Source organism: Betta splendens, chromosome 22 (assembly GCF_900634795.4).
Source record: "Betta splendens chromosome 22, fBetSpl5.4, whole genome shotgun sequence".
In the NCBI taxonomy this organism is placed as follows: Eukaryota; Metazoa; Chordata; class Actinopteri; order Anabantiformes; family Osphronemidae; genus Betta; species Betta splendens.
Window position 1 is genome coordinate 12806012 of NC_040900.2, and position 19116 is coordinate 12825127.

The window sequence follows — 19116 nt, forward strand, 5'->3', positions numbered from 1 at the left end:
TCACATACACACTTTATTCCAAATTGTCTTAATATCTTAAAAGCTCAGAAATATTATAATACTGTACATTCTAGGTCATAATGTGAAGAGTTGTCATATTAAAAGAAATACAAACAAACAAAGGAGAATGTGTCTACATAAGGACAGACACATGACAAAGGATCTATTTTCAGTTTTTATCTGTTGAAACATCTCTGTGGGTTTGAATCTGGTTCCAGTTTCACTAAATCTCCCTAAACCGCTGTACAGCAGCAGCCGCGTCTGCATCCAGCAGCACTATAAAGTTGTGTGTGATGCCATGATGAGTTTCACCGTCGTCACACACTGATGACATCTGACTGCGGGTGTTGCTGCCTTATTATCTTCCCAACACAGAGCGGATTAGAAAAATGGGATTTCAGATGGCTCTCCCTTCCACCCTGCATGCCCTCTGCCATCATTCAGTTAAGTGATTATTGTTAAAACAGACGGGGAAAGTATCATTTTGGAAATAATTATGATAGTAATTATCATTTCCCCCTTCTTGGCTGAGAAGATAAGAATTAACCCAGAAGAGAGAGCGCAGGGCTAGGGGGGGAGGGTGGAGGGTGAGGGGTGGGGGGCCGGGATTTGTTTGATCAGTTACAGTTTGACTTGTGATCAGGGGCTGGGAAGCCACAGTAATCAGATTTCAAAACCAAAATGCATAAAATAAAATAAGAAGCCTGATATACGGGGGGATGATACAGTCCAGTGATCACAGCAGTAAGAGTGGTCCCTAATAATCGTCCCTACAAAATACGGTCGCTTGAGAAAAGGTGGAGGCGAAAGAAGCAAACAAAAAGGATTTTTAAAAGGAAAAAGTTAATTTCACATATGTTTGTACAGATGAGATAAAAGGTACAGTAAAACTGCGATCATGAGACTGTGGTAATTAAAGGTCAAGATGAAAATAACCCAAAAGATTAAGAATTATTAAGGCAAGTTATTGTTTGTGCCAAAAACACACAATGGACATATATATGCAGTAGATATTACATATTAAATGTATAAAGCATGAAATGTACAGTTCAGTACGCAGGCGATAGAAGGATGACAGGATTATTACCTTCACATTTATCGTGAATTTTTACCTTGTTACAGTTGCTCTGAGCACAAAAAGAAATGAAAAGGGAACTAAGCCCACCCACATGATTATAAATAACTCTGTTGTGTATTTGTAATAAAAGAAATGAGGCGACGATGAACAGCGGTAGTGCAAAGAACAGTGGCTTCCAGATGAGCAGTTCACCTGACACACCTTCACGCCATTGCTGTTTAAAACCACGGTGATAAAAGGTTTTAAAGTTTTGAATAACAACATCAATCTGCAGCTCTAGCGTGCCTTTAGGCCAAACTACTCATTACTTAAGGATTTATTGTCACTGTAGTACTGTAAAACAATCACATTTATTCCTCAGCTGCCACTGAGCAGCAACATCACGAAATATAAGAATGAACAAGATAATAGAAATGAACCATAATGATAGATATAGTATAATAAACAAGTGTGTTACGAGGAAAAGTCCATATGTAACTTATATAAAACAGAGTAATGAATTTACCTTGTGCTGCTGGGTCAGTGTTAAACTAACAATCAATCATGTTATCAAAGGCAGTTATCAGGTTAATATGGACGAAAATTACAAAATAAACAAAAATGATTAAAAATGCAGGAAGAAGTAGAGCTTTTTTATAATCACCTGATATCACGTCTGTATGTGGACTTGTTTAATATTAAATTATACCTTGTTAGATTATTTACTGTGTTCAGGGTTTTCTTAGTGTATTGTAAAAAACTCCTGTTCTTTCTCTGGCTCTGATTAAGTTTCTTTACTTTATTAAAAGAAAATGCACATATATGGTACAGACAAACACACACACACATACACACACACACGCACGCACACACACACACACACACACAAACACAGTTCTGTCACGATCTGCTATGAAGGAAATTATTTGATTATTTGGCGTGGGTTTTGCTGAAATGTTCATATCAGGGAGAAGGGATGAGACACATTTAGAGCCGTGCTGTTTTGCCTGTTATCAAATAGCCTCCAATTATCCTGTGTTTGATTGCTCGCCTCCATCAAGGTGAGAGATTAGACCACCGCTCCTGTGAAGCTCTGGAAGTTGTCCTGAAATCGCTGCACTTTGATTTCATCAATCTACAGGCAACCCAACTGGAGGAAAATGTGAGTTTTATGAGCCAAACTTATTTTCCTCATCTTCATCTTCCAATTCCAATACAATTTCATATTCAGGTCTTACCTTGTATCAGATTAGAGGCAATTTTTCTCCTTCCAAAAGAACTTCATAACATTCCTGTCAAATCTGGGGCTTCACTTTCTTCATTTTTTTCTCTTCCAGGGAGCAGCGTCCTTGCTGGATATGATTTCGTACTATGAATCTACAACCCATCTTGACATTTCTGACAACAGCAGTATGGGAACATCCGGTTGGAAGGCCCTCGCTCATTTGATAAAACAGGTTGGCTGACACAGTGGAATGTAATCTGCTTGTGCTCTTTGTCCAGTGGATAATATAGATCCTGGAAAGTGAGTTTGTTGCAATTACAGGGACGGAAGATGGAGGAGAGAGCAAACAGGGAGCAAAAAGCAAACGCTGGGTTACTGCAGCATCATCACAGGCAGGAATTAATGTACATGTGGTAAAATAGATTGTTATGAACCAATAAACAAGACCTGTTTTGAATCTATAATGACTGGACGTCCGTCCTGCAGCGAGCTCGTGTTTTGGTTTTATCTGTTCACTCACGTCTTCCTTGGCTAATTAGCTTGTTCCTGCCAGCACTGCTTTGAGTTTTGTTCAGAGCTCTGTCTCAGTAATCCTCCTTTTTCCATGTTTGTTACATTTTGTAGTATTAGACTCTTTAAATGACGTATGTAAAATCATTTGTCTTCATTTGCCAAATTATAAGAAATTCACGGCATCTTAAATAACAATCAGATAGTTGAATATGGTCACATAAATGCTAAAACTATTTCCTTTTGATGTGTTGCGAAATACAAATGTTGAGTCTAAAACTGAAATCAGTGATTATTGCACAGCTACTGTACCAACTAGTACAGGTACAACTTTACTGATGCAAACGGAATGTTTGACATGTTATCTGACGGGAATCAGCTGTTTCACTGTGTTTCTCCACATTGTGTTTCAGAGCGTGAGTCTGTCCAGACTGGACTTGTGTAACGTGCCCATAGTAGCCGGTCCAGCCCAGTGTATTTCTAAGGCGCTGTCGTCCAGCAGGCTCACAGTACTGAACCTTTGTAACGCCCAGCTCAGCGGCGTGCCGCTGTACACACTGGGTATGACGCACACCAGCATGCAAGCTCCTTTGTGTGTGTGTGTGTGTGTGTGTGTGTGTGTGTGTGTGTGTGTGTGTGTGTGTGTGTGTGTGTGTGTGTGTGTGTGTCCTGTGGCCAGCAGGACCAGATTTTGAACTGTGACCCTCTCTGCAGGCCTGGACCCGGATTAGAGACCTCATCTCTTACCTGTCACTTTACACACCACTACACACGTCTATAAAAGATGTCACAGCCAGGACACACACAATGGATGTCAGTACCATCACAGAACATCAACACCATATTACAAACTATTCAAATCTGCATATGAAGAAAAGTTCAGAGGCTTTTGCATATCCTCTGGAAACTGTGACAGTGGAGAAGTGTGGTGGTCAGTGGGCCACATGGAACACAGTGATTAAGGTGAAGCTACAGGCACACAATATGTGAACAAACAAATCGGTTCACAAGAATAAACACAAACATATAAAGTGTGACAGCGAGTAAAAGTCACCATGAGGCCATGAAATACAGGTTATAATCAGCATCATTGTTTGAAAATCAAACATAAATAAATATCTGACAGAGATGATGTCTGTTTGTGACATTTCCCTGAGCTCACGGGATGTTGTCTCATTTCAGCCACAAGCCCATTCTCTGACACTGAGACTTGTTCCTCAAACATTTTCAGCTCCTTTTTGGCTCTCCTTGATATTTTGGGACCTTACAGTCCCCCCCTTCCATCTAGTCCCCCCCCCCCTCCATTCTTTTTGTTTCTACCACACTTTCTGCCACTTCTCCTTCCCTCCCAACAGGGGGTCCCGTCTAAGGATCATTGCCTTCGATCGTAGGGGCCTCTGATTGAGGGATTGGGCTCTCTTGCTGGAGTTGACTGGATCAATCCAACCAATTCCACTATTTGGTTCCCACTGTGCCTGATGACAATGTTGGCATTCTGCATGAAGCCCGACAGGCTTGATGAAATCTGCAGCATCGATCTGGATGCAAGGCAGTGAGGACCCAGGCAAAACGGGCACATGTACCACAGTACAGTACGCACTTAGAAAGAAGGATGGACGGATGAATGGAGTTAGGCCTTTACTGTATGTTTATCTTTAGATTTCAGAGAGCAAACCTATAACATTAATGTATTTAATATAAATGTTATCAATATCCCCTTTCTGCCAGCTCCTTCTCTGCCTTAGGTGTCCGTCAATTAAGTAAATACAGAAATGTACTGTAGACGAGGCGTTATCCAGTCTCTACAAGTCATGGTGTGAGCCAATCATAGAAATGCTGTAGTCTCTTCGCTCAGAGAATCGGGGATTACACTCATAACACTAACATTTCATTATTCATGCCTAAATCACACAGTAACCACAGTAAAACAACAACTCACCTAAATTGCTAAAATCATATTCAAAGATTTTGCAGTTTCTTTGAGAACTGTTTTGTTTCTCTCTTACCTATAGTTGGTGCATTGAAGACAAACAGAACATTGCATGAACTCCACCTTGCCAACAATCTGCTGAACAGTTACCAGGATGCCCTGCAGCTGGGAGACCTGCTTCGATACAACAACACTTTACAGACACTAGAACTTAGCAACAATGTTGTAGCGGATGCTGGTAAGTGGCTCATTTTTGATGCGCAATGGCTTTTAACCCAACACTTTTCATGTTATATACATGTGTTTTATAATAGGAAACCTTGTCTTCTTCCAAATGCTACGTCAACAGACCAAAGTCCTGAATTTCCCCCATTGAACATAATGTTATTTTCTCTCATTGTTTTGGACAGAGACACATTTCTAACTTGTTGCTGTGGCCACAATTTTTAGTTCCTAAACATAAAACCCTAAACATCTAAACTTTTCTACTGACCGAGCAATACAGTAAAAGCTTGAGTTTCCGCCTTTCAATACTGGTTTCTATGACAACAGCCACCTATTATAATCAAGGTCAGATCATGTTTATAAAAAATTTGACTGACAGGTCAAACTCCTGATAAACAGTGTCCACAGAAGCTCTATGCAGCCTTACTGTTGACCTACTGTAACCTCCTTGGGTGTAAGCAGGCTGGTGATGTTTAGGTCAAACAATATTTGTTTTGGTGCACAGATTTGCACAGTGTCTAAGATATGGTATTTTTGGTCTATGGGGTTTAGGAATTCAGTAATTATTGTGTATCTGTAACACTGTTACCAAGGCAGCTAAAATTCTTAATTATGTCCTGGGTTCACAGTTCAGCTTCCAGCTGCGATTCAGCTGTGATCCATGCAGCAAGTCTAGGTTAATCCATCTGTATAAACTGAGTGAGCTCAAGTAAAACTTAAGCTTACAGACACTAGTTGAGCATGTTCTACTAACTGTAATCATCTAATCTTTTTTTGTTTTTTATCTTTGATTGTTTCTAGGTTTGGAAGAGTTGTGTGATGGCTTGAAATGGCAGACAACTGGTCTCCAAGTGTTACTGCTCAGAAACAACCAGATTACTGCAAAAGGCATGGAGCATCTTGCCAGGACTCTGGTAAATAACAAATACTATTTTTTGTTTATGATACACCCGAGAAATACTGCAGAGCCACTGCTTCTGAGGGGACGCAAAATAATGCAGGAAATTAGTAGTGTTACTGAGTGTTACTGGTTTGACTACAAAGAGATGACTTGACATGACACTGACATAGCTTTTCTAAAAGCGAGGTCTACCACTAACCTGACTCTAACCCATACAACCAAAATACTTCTAGCAAGGTTTGTCACAGACCAATTTACATAATCTGATACAAGTCAAGAGGTGACTGGATTTTTCATTTGTGAGGAACAGAGAACTGGTGGTGTGTAAATACTGAAAGCAGAGGGGAAGGTACAGGTGAGTTGGGTCTGGTGATGGGAGTGGAAGACACAGGGGGAAAAATCGGGAAGTGGGAGCAGCAGGATGCAAAGGGGTGTGGTTTGAGACATGGGGGCCTGGCTAGAGTGAGAGATTTAGAGAGAGAGAAACTGGGCAAAGCCAGACCAGTGATGCTGATGTTACAAATTCACTTACATGTATGTCTACGGTGACACAGAACACAAATACATAAAGGATACATACACATACACAAAAGACTAAAACACTAAGGCAATGAAACAAAAAAATAAAATAAAGTCTATCTAAAAAATGGACCCTAACAAAATATCTACAATATTGTTTGATCAATTGTTACTAAAAGGTAGTAGTGGACAGTGAGAAAAAAACAAGAAGACAACAAAAGTGACAGCAATTACAGCTAAATAAAGCTAATAAAGAAAATGATTGGTTTTCCTCCTTCTGACCAGGAAGTGACCAGAACAGTTGTATTTGCTAAGCTCTAATGAAAAGGCGTTGGGCCTCATCCAGAGAATTCCCTCTGTGTAAAATATCCCGCCTCCACACATTTCATTGTACACTCCTAATAACATGCATTCCTTGGGCTTGATTGTCAGCATAAACTGCACCTTCCTGTTATGTGAGTGGCGATTGTGAAAGTCAAAAGGCTAGAAATTAAAGGCCTGCCTCTCTCTCTCACACACACACACACACACACACACACACACACACACACACACACACACACACACACACACACACACACACACAAACACACACACACACACACATCCCATGTTTCCTTCAGTGCCACAAAAGAAGGAACAGTTTGATTAAATAATAGATGTGTGTTAAGGAGGGCTGCTCATGTGTCCTGCCAGTCAGGACGATAAGTAGATGTCCTTGCAGGCCATAATGATGATAATTAGATCCCTAGCTGGTTGTGTCAAATATGATGGCAAGGAGAGCTGTTATTAACCTTTGTGGTTGGTGTATGTGCTTTTCCACTCTGTCCCACAGGCTCAATAGCAGCTTGTCCTTGGATGGACTTAGACGTGAAGGGAGCACAGATTTTGGCCAACATCTATTGGACTTAAACTTTCAGAATACTACAAGCTGATAATTCCTAAATTTACTCTTAGTCCTAAAAGGGAAAGATTGGTCTGAGGTGAAGATGTCATTCAGGGCTCCATGTGCCGCTTCTTTTTTTAGTTTAAAGCAAGTGTTTCATGTGTGAAGACATACTGTGTTTTTGTTGGTTTCACACTCCTACTCCTCTCCAACTTCTCACTCCAACCCTCCTATGGTTTACATTTGACAGGCTTCAACCATGCTTGACTCTTACACACTCTCAACCACGCATTCACCTCTTTAATTGTCTGCTATTATCCCTCGTGCATACCCGTTCGAGAAAACCTCCTCCCCTCTTCACAAGAAAAGCTGCTTGCCACGCGTTGAGTGTGCTGGTGCTTCTCTGTGCTCAGCGAAAAGAAGAAAGACGGGAGGGAGGCTTCCTTTCCACCCCCGTGCTCTGTCTCTTCAGTGCAGTGACCAGATGAGTTTTATAGGGGTGGTGAGGCGAGGGGGTAACCATGGGTGGCAACATGGGCCCCACGTGCACCCTACTCCCCCAGCTTTATGCACCAGCTAATCAACCTTCAATGCTAATGTGGCTCTGGAGGTGAAAACAGAACTTCTGAGAATTTAACTTGAGAAAAAACATTATGAAAAGGAATAATAATCACAGCTTAATAATGATAATTAAAATTCCTTAGCCTACTGTGGCCCTCGGGCCTAGTTTGTCTGTCCTCATGTGTGGGGTAGCAAGACGCAGAGCTAGTCAGGAAGCTGGCCCCCGCTGACTTTGTTACCTCACCCCCAGCTACATCATTTAACACTCATCCACTTAGGGCCATGAGGGGCATCCTCTCTATGGGGGGGGAATGGAAGGACGTTGGTCTCATCCACTGTCCCACCGGGAGTTAAATGTCCCTCAGTGCCTCTTAAAGGGTAGGGGGTGCAATCTAATTGAGTTTAGTGTCCTCCCGTTATCCCTCACATTTCATGGGTCTATAAGGCGGAACTTGGCCGGTTAATGCACTAATATGTGTATCATCACTGTGGTGTTGTCTCATTGATGTGATAGTGGTGCACGGAGTCCTAGTGAGTTTGTTTTGGTTGTGTCTTTGGGAATCCCTTCGTTAGTTTGCATGGTTTTCATCATGACGTCTACCTGTAAGTTTCATCATTAGTTATAAGTCTAGGAGGTTTAGTTAGTGGGTTTGTCAGTTCGTCAGCCGAGAGCTATGTTTTATAACACAGGTCATCATTCCAGAAGAATATCTTACCTTACAAACAACAGTACCATTCCTGAAAAAGCAATCCTATCAACAAGTAACAAGCAATAGTTTATTCGTCAGCACTGTACAGGTAGCTTCACAGAAAGAATGACCTGGGCTTGATTAGGATTTCTGAACAGTCTTGTTGCTTGAACTGTAGGTATGAGCGTGAGATTGAGTGATTGTGTATGTGTGATAACCCCCAGAACACCTGCGGCCCTTACAAGGATTAAAGCTGTTCAAAAGATGTGTGACCATTAAGTGATAAGTTACCCTTCATTTACCATTCATCTATTTTTTTGTTCCAAATGTATCTGGATCTGGACAGTACCTGGCCCCATGTGCTGAAGCTCTCTATTCCTGTCTTGCAGCCAGTGCTGAAGGTCCTGCAGGTCCTAGATTTGGGGGAGAACCTCCTGGGGAACGAGGGCATTCATGTCATCAGGGAGTCTCTGATGGTGAACTGCTCTGTGCAGCAGCTTAGCCTGACCCAAGCTAACATCACTTGTGAAGGTACGATCCATCTGGCGAATATTTATTTAAAAATAATATGCAAAGTGAAAAAAGACCTTTGAAGAATAGCTTTTATCTATCTTCAGTGTTCAGCAAGATGATATAAAGTAATTGCATTCATTACAAAAAAATGGACTAGACAAACATGGAGGACAAAAGCTGTGGTTAGTGTGGTTAGTTAGTTTGTGGTGCAAACAGGAAAAAAAACACTGTGAAACTGTTATATAGTTTATAGTTGGCTTGGTTTGGTTGGCAATTCATGTTTTGTCATAGTTAAAAAATAGAAATAGTTATACTTCCAACATACTACACCGGTTATTAATTTGTGTATTTTTTGTTGTAATTGTATATGGGCTAAAGCACTTAATATAAAGTATTCTAACAAAAATGTAAATGCTGTAATTTGATTCTTTTAATAAATCATAACTTGGATGGATATGATACTGGCGTGACCACAGTGCACACGTCTGATGTTGCTCAGTGGTACAAGGCGCCACTCGGGGAGTTTGTGTGTTTGCTCAGACAGATAAAAAATTAGAGGGAACATTGCTGGTCAGTGAAAGAGAGAAAGAATGTCATCTTATCATCCATACTAGCTTTAAAAACAGCTTGAGGCAGTAAGATATATTCATTGAGCCTCCTTGATAAACTGCCACATTTTGAGTTTGCAAGTTCAATAGTGTTAAGCTACTGTACCTGCCAGCTACATCTTGTTCCCTCCTGTGGTTAAGGTGCTGTAGCCTTGGCAGAGTTCCTTGTTGAGAACCATCAGATAAAGAGGCTGGACCTCCGTATGAATGATGTGAGGCTTGGAGGCCTCATGGCGTTGTCTGTAGCACTGAAGATAAACAACTCTCTTGTCCATCTGGATTTGGACTTCATACCGTCACAGGAGCAGGTAGGTGTAAGATAATTAAGATAAAACAGTGTACATGTGGATACTTCATTGATCCCCTTGGGGAAATTGTGTCCTCTGTGTTTGACCCATCCCCCATGGGGCAGCAGTGGGCTGCAACACATGGCGGAGCTAGAGTGAAATGTCTTGCTCAAGGACACACCTGGTGCCAGAGACAGGGGTTGAACCTGGGATGTTCTACTTACTGTCACAATGCTCTACCCATCGAGCTACCAAGCCACAGGCCATAGACTTATAGATTTGAAGATGTAGCTACGAGCTCCTTAAGATATGATGGAGGGACAATAACTGATTTCTGGTTATTGAACCAAAAGTGTGTATTAACTTTCGCCATGCGTTCCTGTTTCTTTGTCCCCTTGGTTGCTCTTATGCTGCCAGTCAGTCCTGTGAGTGTTGCTCAGTCTGTTTTTCTGTCTTTTGGTTCTGTTTTGCTGCTCATTCACCATATGTCCTGTCCTGTTAGAAGTACTGTCTTGCTTCACTATTTGTTGTTTTGGGCTTTTAAGGTTCAAGTGTATTTTTCCTGCGTTGCATTAATTTTTACTGTCAGTGGACTCACCTAAGCTTATATTAAAATGACTGTGCCTGAGTAGCGATAATCAAAATGCATTGTACTGTTAAAGGGAGCTAGATTGTTGATTATCTCTGTGGTGGTGGTGGTGGTGGTTCAGCCTTGACTTCAATAGAAACACTGACTTAGCGTTTAGTCAGTCCAGTCAGAGATGTTAACGTAGGACGGTGTTTCCAACATGGCAACCAACATAGTGGCTAGATGTTTGGCAATATAAGTGAATAGTGAACCTTACTTGCTTATGGAAATCCATCAGCAAACCCCTGACCTTCTTCAGTTAATCTTAACTGAAGAAGCCTGTAGCCATATTTTGGTTATCATAACCCAAATCACAGTACAATATGTCACAAAATTGAGTCCACCACTCCCCGCCTTTATTGGTCATTCTGAACAAAAACAAAAAAAATTCAAATAACATACATTGGGTCACAATGCTAAAAAATGCGGTCCCTGGAAAGCCCCTTGGTTAATTATTAGCTGCTCCTGGTGTAGTATCCATGCATAGAAAGTATCTGATTGTATACATTGGGTTTTTCAAGAAAAAAAATCTCACACCGAAGCTGTAGAAGGCTCAATAACCCATGTATCATATACAGTATGATATGCTTTAAGTTATAGGGTTAAATCTTATTATGTGACAATAATGAAAGAATTACAATGTAAAGTAGTGACTTCAGTTATTAGTTTTTTTATGCTCTGCAAAGATTTTTAGCGTAGTGTTCGTTGGTTTATTTGTCCTCGATAAACTGTGTTTGGAACTTGTCTACCCTCTATACCTGATTGCGTCTGGTTTGGTTTACGGCTGCATCGAACATGGACATGGCCCCTCAAAATAAAATCACACAGAAATTAATGTCTAAACCATTGGCTACTAAAGTGAATACAATCTAAGTGAAAATGTCCAAATTAGGTCCAAGCACACCGCCCTTACTAATGGGCGTAGAGTTGACCAGAGCTTTACAGGCTGCCACTAGAGTCCTCTTCCAATCCTGATGTTGTGTAATTGATCGAAAAATGGAAATTTTAAAATTTAGAAATTGGAAACCTCAGATGAAATCAAATATAGTGAATGAGTTCATCAGCTGATACATGGATCTTGTGAGGCTTTGTTTTGTCAGTTGCTTCATTCAAATGTATAGAAAACATTAACTAGTCTTTTTAATCACGATCTTTTCTATTTGAGGCCGTTCATTGGCCTCGGGCCACAGGTGAATTCTCCTCTAATTGAAATGAGCAGATATTGGAGATTTAGGGATTAAGACACTGTTCTTTGTGATACATACAGAGTCAACATGGTCAACAAATTTTCACTTAGATACACAAGCGTGTCTCAGTTCATCAGTATTTTTTTTCTCTCTACCTTCCACTGCTGCAGAGGCCTGAGGAAAACGATGCCATAACTTTAATACATGCCCCTGCTGGATTTACAAAATAATTACCCACACTTGCCATCTGTTTGTCATGATTTTATCTCAGCGAACTTATTTGCATATTAAAGCATTAATTAAAATCTCCAAGGAGCTGGATGCTTACTTTAAAATTAACTCTGAAGGCGATCTGTGCTCAGCTTCCAAAGTTGTTTTCTATTTGTTTGCAGTGGTTTTCTGTTTGTCTGTGCGTTGTTTACACGATTAAGTCTGATTTTTATGAATATCTCCTCTGGCTAAATTCAAGCAACAAGATGTGCCAGATTTTGGAGGGGCTGCTTTTAAGACCCATGACGCTTCTGTGAATGTGTGTCATTAAAACTGACACTTTCTTCTTCTTCCTCACTTTTTGCACATGCACATGCACCAAAGCCTCCATTCTGGTGGCTCTGTTTTCATGCTCCTCTAAGCCACCAAGAGACATGATTAGCATTTCCCCCATTGTTGGGTGTTAGCATGGCTGGGTATTTTAAGGGGAATGGTAATAAGGGAATTTTTAAGCTCTGTCAGGTTTTAGAGTCACACAGCTGGGATTTGTCTTGGCGTGGCATATCCAGGTGGGAGGAGTGACGATTGTATTAAAAAGCAAATCTTTCCATCAGAAAACAGTGGGTGGCCAGATCAAATGTTCTCGCTCAGTCACATTCTTCGGGTCGCCAAGGAATACGTGAAAATTTTATTCTTCTGAAGGAAAAAAAGTGTGGGTGTGAATGTGAGTAAGTGACGGGTGGTTGGGGGGAGGGGGTTATGACAGCACGTCGTGTGTGATAGAGTGGCTTACATGCGTGTGTGTTTTGATGGCCATGGGGGGGTGGGGGTGGGGGGCAAGGAAGATGCGAATATTTATAAGGCGAGAAGAGAAGGTGGTAACTGGAGAGGAAATCTGGGTCCTCATGTCCTTGTTTATAAGCGTCTAATTTTTCTGTCTGTTGCCATGCTGCTCCATTTGATCACTGGCCTGTTTGCTGTTAATTATTAATTATTTACCCATCTAAAATATTCATGCACCCTGGCCCTAGTGGAAAGCAGCCTTTCCAAGGGGCAAGTTCTCTCTGTAGCCACTGCAGTTCTGATCTGTTTATACACTGTTCCAACAAAGGAGAGAAGTTTATTTTACAACTTCACTCCTTTGTCCAACGCAAGCATCCTCTTTACAGCCCAGTGACAATGATGGTGTCCTCTCCTTAATGTTGGTTGGCAGTAGGGATCAGTGTAGCTGACAGGTAATGATAATTCAACTGTTCCGTGTTTGTGTCTTTATGACTGAAGGGCACTGCACAAAACCAATCCAGGATTATATTTTTATTTCAGATATGCTGGGTGAAGATGCTGTATGTATCACTTTGATGCATGAAAGCAGCATCAGTTAATCCTAGTCTGGTTACCATGACGATGTGTCGCCTGTGTTGTGATTAAACCTACCCTGGCTTCTTTAAGACCAGTCTCAGGTGCAAAAAAAAGATTAAATGAAGAAGAAATAAATTACTATGGAGATTGCCTGTTAGCCTGGTTGAAAGGTTAACATCAAATTTAGTCTAGTGGCCTACAGTATCTTCTAGTTTAGGTGACAGCCAACAAAGTTGGACTATGTTGGAGCAACAAAAAACAGTTGATTCAGATGGTTTTACAGCAAAGCTATTCTTAATTTCCATATCGGATGATATGGAAATCAATCTCTAGGTAACAATCACCTTCTCTACAACGATTAGCTCAAATTTCAGTGGCTACATTCAGTAAGACATATATCAAAAAGAACTAGACTTGTAAGGAAGGACATGGCTAAATGTCCTGGTACACAGTGATGGAAGAAAAAAGATCAAATGTGTCAGCAACAGTGAGAGTTGGCAGCTTAGTTTGCGGTGTCTAGATCACATCTCTGTGAAAGTGAGAGAAAGATACATGTGTTTGTTGGGTCTGTGGAGAAGTTGCTGTGGGAAATGCACTGCGCAGAGGGCAGCGTTTGAAGGAGCACGGATCCTTCTTTCAGGAGCAGCGTGAAACAAAGAGTCCTCCGCTCTCCTCGTCATGGTCAGTCCCAGTTGGCCAGGTGACAGGACAGCCTGACCATGCATGTAGGCAGCACTCAGGTTTCAGCTCGCATCATGATGACACTGCTGCTCTGGGGAATATGATACGTAGGCAGACAACAGCAATCAGGCAGAAAAAAACATCTGAGTAAAGCCTCAGAGGGCAGCGGGGAACGGCTCAGAGACGCTGTGTTGGGGAGGAGGGCCAGGCTTCACGGACCCACAGCAAATAACACCAAGATGCAAACATTAGCTTCTAATATTCTTCATGTCACAAAGGTGACCCTACACATGTGTCAGGCACGGTCTGGATTTACTCTCTAGTGTGTGCGTGGCAGGTTTCCTGGGGAGCTGAAATCAAGGCTAGTCCTGAGATTCATATCGGGCAATGGTATATTAATATTCAGTGTCAATAAACTCCAGTTGTGTCCCTCACTAACACATATTACTTGTGGATAGTGGTGAGGCGTGGGATGCTGAGGGGAACTCTGGGGGTGGTGTTGGGGGTGGGGGGGTATACCCTGTCTCTCTGCAAACAACAAAAGCAGCAACATACTCCTTGCTGCACTCCTGATGTTCAAAAACAAGCATATTTGCCAGCTGTGTAATTTACTGTGGCTCTCATTTGCATATTAAAGCCTTAATTAGCCCCTCTGAGCGCATGTGTGAGTCTGTATATGTATGTTTGTGTGTGAGTAAGGGGTTGGGGGGATGTAGTGTAATCACTTGGACGTGTAGTCAGGGGAAGGGGGAATCAGCATTTCGGGGGTGGTTTGGGGCCGGAGGGAAGCAGAGTCACTTCCTGCCCCAGTTGCCCCCATGGACCGTCTGTCTCTGATATGGTGGAGCGCTTTGATGAATAACACTTGAGAGCTCTTCTTGTAAATTTTCACTCTCACTCTTCCAAACCAGGAGGTGCGACCTGAACTATCACAGGAAGGAGGGATGTTTATCCTCACTGCCACTGATGCTGATGGAAAACTTGCAAGGAAACTCTGTGCTTAGTGTTTTTACTGGTAAATTTAAATGTAATACAACTTACACAGTTTAATTATAACTCAGTTAAATTATAATTTTTCTTTCAAGTACTTTTTCTATTTTTTGAAACGAGACCCACCTGAATAGAACAGAACCACAGAACATCACCACGCATAAACCCATATATATGGATTATATATGAAAAGTATATGTTTCATGGTTTCTTTACCCTGTAGTCATTATTACTTATTATTAAGGCCATAACATTCTTAGAATGTTACATATAGTTCCAGTGGTCACATAAAGTTGCTTCATCAAAACTTTCTTCATTTAGCAGCTGCTGTTGAGAGACACCAGCCAGTGCTTATTCAACATACTGTATCTGAGAAGCCACAAGGTTGTTTTATGCAAAGGAAGTTATTGTCAGTGGTCATAGCTCAGTAAGTCCACATTCCCCATTCAGACATGCAAGACACTCACTCGAACAACTTGGCATAATGACCAAAACACTGGAAGTTCTGCAATTGATATGGGCCTCCTCTGCATAAGAGGGGGCATATGTATATGAGCTCTGGATAAGTGGGGGTATCGGATCACATCGCCTTTCAACGGGCATGTCCTGAGACACCACGCTCAAATAGTCACCCATCAGCAGCTGGCAGCTTTCATCCGACTACCAAGGAGCCCCATGCGTGTCTATCTCCCTTGCTCCCATCATCCGCAAGCCACATCCTCTTCACTTTTGAATGGCAGGCTGACTGCAGAAATTGCTCCTGTCCACCATGTGTAGTGAATACGTATGAATATGAAAAATCTTGGCAAGGCTTCAACCACCTTCAAAAGTGAGAACCCCTCTCTCAGCATGCACAAACCCCCTCAACATCCCTTCTTTTTTCTCCACTCATGAATCGATCATCCCATCCCTGTATGAAGGGATGTCAGTAAAGGAAGTGGTGAATGATCTTCCATGGTTGGGCACCAAAGTCACCAACTATAGGCAAAACTTCCAACACTTTAGCTTTGTGGGGGTTAGGGTAAGACTCGAGACAGAAAAACGACTGAGTTGTCCCACTGTGACGTTTTATCTTTTTTTATTCTTTATTTCTGCTATACCATCCCTCACACAGGGAACACCACTGTAGATTGCAGATCAATATTGGTCTGTGATGATCAGCACTTAATTATTTGGTCCCAGACCATATCAGTAGAAATTTGATTTGTTTTAAAGATTGACTTGAGGCCTCCTCATATTTGAAATACATTAAATACATACATTTTAATCTTTAGAGCCTCTTGAATTTGGAAATTCAGGAGACTTATATATTTTCATTGTCTCCATCGATCGATAAAAAAAATTGGGAAAAGCTGTTGAACTAACGAGTCAAACCGGCTTTTTGGACCCAAATGTAAAGAAAAAGGTCAGTTCACACAAAGTCAATTATATTAACACTGAAATGAAATCACAGCAATAAATACAAAGACACTGGTAATAGCCATCCAGCTCAACCAAAAAAATCACAGGGCAGGAAATCAGAATAGTACAAAAAAAAAATACAAACTCAAAATCATCCAATGACTGTGCTAAACAGAAAAAATAACCCCAAAAATCACAGCAAAAGCTGTAAATGTCACCAAACGTGCAGCAAACAACTGGGCTAACACCAAAGATAACAAATTCTACCAAAACTGACGATGAAGAAGCAACAGCTAGAGATTAGGGAACTAGGACAAACTGAATGAGTGAATTGGGACACACTGGCAAAGTAACTAACAACATGGGTGAGTATCAATAGAGACGGTCAAGCCAATTATGTAGTTCACAACTGTTTGGTGCAAGTCCCACCTGAAAGGAATGCCTGTGAGAGACTACAGACTAATTTGAAGCATCCTGAATAGTTTACCAAACAAACCAGGAAGTGCCAGGATTTAAAAGACAAAGACACAGATCAGCAAATAAGAATAACAAATGTGTCACATGTTTACAATAATACTGTAAAATATAAGTCTAAACTAAATTAGCAACAATTGACCTCAAAATTCAAGATTAAATCATTGGTTTCTGTAGATCTGAATAACTGACCCAACCAACACAAACCCCAACTAGAAGCTTGTGTCTTCCTGGTTGCCAGCCATGTCTGGTCTAAGCACCATGGAGAGGAAGTAATTGGATTTGTTCTCACCTGGCAGGCCTGGCCTGTCCGCTCGGCTTAGGGATGAAGACGTCAGTGTGACAGGGACCCTGGGAGAGGATCAGCAGGTGTCCTGGAAGCCACTAATAAAGCTGTGGTCATGCCACGGCCACGCCACCATGGCTGCAGCCAGCTGTTACCTCTGCTCCCTCTGCTCCCATGTCTGTGTCCATTCCACAGCTTGCGCAGTGAAGGGGTGACATGGTGAATGAGGAGTGGGGCCGCCTTATTAAAACAGATGCCAGTCCCCCCTTTGCTTTGTTGGAAAGGTCAGAGAAACCTTCCCCAAATACTCCTCTGTGGTTCCAGGCAATACTGGCATCAGACACCATGCATTTCCCATGATGCACTGGGTCACTCGGCATCTTATTAAAGCACTGACAGGAGTGCAGCCAAAGTCAGGATTTGTAGGCTTCACTGCAGTTGCCCTACAGTTCACCCCATCAAGTATCAATTAGTTATACCCTCTGTGCTGAATTATGGGTTATCTTGATGCCATGTGTAGAGAAACTCACCAATTGATGTCCAACAGCTTTGATAAATGAGCTTGGACAAGTTATTTGACTGCTTTGTGTTGATAATGTCCATGATTGTGTATTTATGTTTATATTATAACATATAGTGAATAAACATCAGGCCTACTCCAATATAGTATTATGCTAATGAATGTGATTGAATGTAGAATTTGGAGCATATTTATTATTTTTATTTTATTACATGAGGCAGCGCTTTAATGCGGCTGATGCCTGTTTGCTCATGGTGGAGAACATGTAAGAAGTGACCATGTTTCTCTGCTGGTCCTGGGTCTCAGGCTGTTCTGTTGTCCTTCTTCTGGACTGCCTTGTTGAAGGCCCATCTGGGGCCACAGGTCTTAAAGGATGCTGTCCTCCTCCAGTCTCCTCCTAACAGCTGTTAAGGCATCACCGGTGGGAATGATGGTGAACAGTGATGTTACATCAAAGGATACCATGGTTACTTCGGTATTGAGGTGCAGCAATCTATCTTTGATTTAAAACTTCTCAGAGTTTTGGATGTGATGTCCCACCCATGGTGGCTAGTGGCACATTGTACGTTTGTGACAGAGTTAATGCTGTTGACTAGGGGCCCCCACGTTCTAAATCTTAGGAATTCCATAAATGCAGGGAGTGGCCTCCCCAGGACACAGACAGTGCTATATTATTCTGTCAATGGCCTGTTTCCAGTTCTTTGATCTTATCCTTGTAGCTGTTGGTTGGGTCTCTTCGGGTTCTCGTAGGTGTGTTGGTAGGTGTATGCTCCTCTCCTGCACAGTAGGGTTGAATAGTGGTGGCTGAGCGACGGCCAGGGCTGCAGAGACTTTAGGTTCCTCAACTTCCGCCACTGGTAAAATGTTGTTCAGTGTGGCTGTGATGATATCCACCATAGGGACCTCCTTGTTAGGAAATGATTAGGTTGATTAGTAAAGCTAGAGTAAAACAGGAGGTAAAAGACAGGACATGGACTGGACTAAGTGTAAGACTTATTGCTTGTGTACAGACCTACATTAGAAGTGTAGTGTCTTCTTTCTTCAGTTGTATGGATTTATTGCTGCATTGGAAGTAACTTGAACAAATTGCAACCTACTGATTATAGTACATGTATTGCACATGTTCAAAGGTATTTGCATATATATACTGTATTGGTGGCCTGGTGGTTCAGTGGGTAGAGTGTTGTTCTGGGAAGCAGGAGGTTGTCTGACTTATCTCGTATTATGTATTAACGAGTGCATCTCATAATTGCTGCATTAGGTGCTGATGACCAGTAACTGCCTTCAGTTAATTCCTAACGTTTCATCCCGTGGCTGCGTCCAAAACCCACGAGTTAAACACAAACGACGTTGTAAAGCCAAACTTTAATTCTGACCTTTCATATTCCAGTTTTAAGGTGCAACTAAATGCCACAGTGCACAAGACTTTGGGGGGTGGCACGCTGTAACGCAGAGCAGATATGACTTTT

General features: G+C 41.7%; 1 protein-coding gene across 7 annotated transcripts in view; it reads left to right on the forward strand.

Annotated features, from left to right (window-relative positions):
- si:dkey-288a3.2 (protein phosphatase 1 regulatory subunit 37) overlaps positions 1–19116 on the forward strand; it is a 43153-nt gene that overhangs the window by 11046 nt on the left and 12991 nt on the right. For 5 of the 7 annotated variants that reach the window (XM_041069341.2, XM_055505746.1, XM_029139003.3 and 2 more), the window contains 7 exons: positions 2119–2219; positions 2395–2514; positions 3206–3353; positions 4805–4960; positions 5749–5861; positions 8893–9034; positions 9766–9932. In XM_041069341.2, the coding sequence (XP_040925275.1) occupies positions 2119–2219; positions 2395–2514; positions 3206–3353; positions 4805–4960; positions 5749–5861; positions 8893–9034; positions 9766–9932 (947 nt within the window). The remainder of the gene's footprint in view (positions 1–2118; positions 2220–2394; positions 2515–3205; positions 3354–4804; positions 4961–5748; positions 5862–8892; positions 9035–9765; positions 9933–19116) is intronic. The other 2 variants (XM_055505747.1, XM_029139007.3) reach the window with 2 other exon arrangements.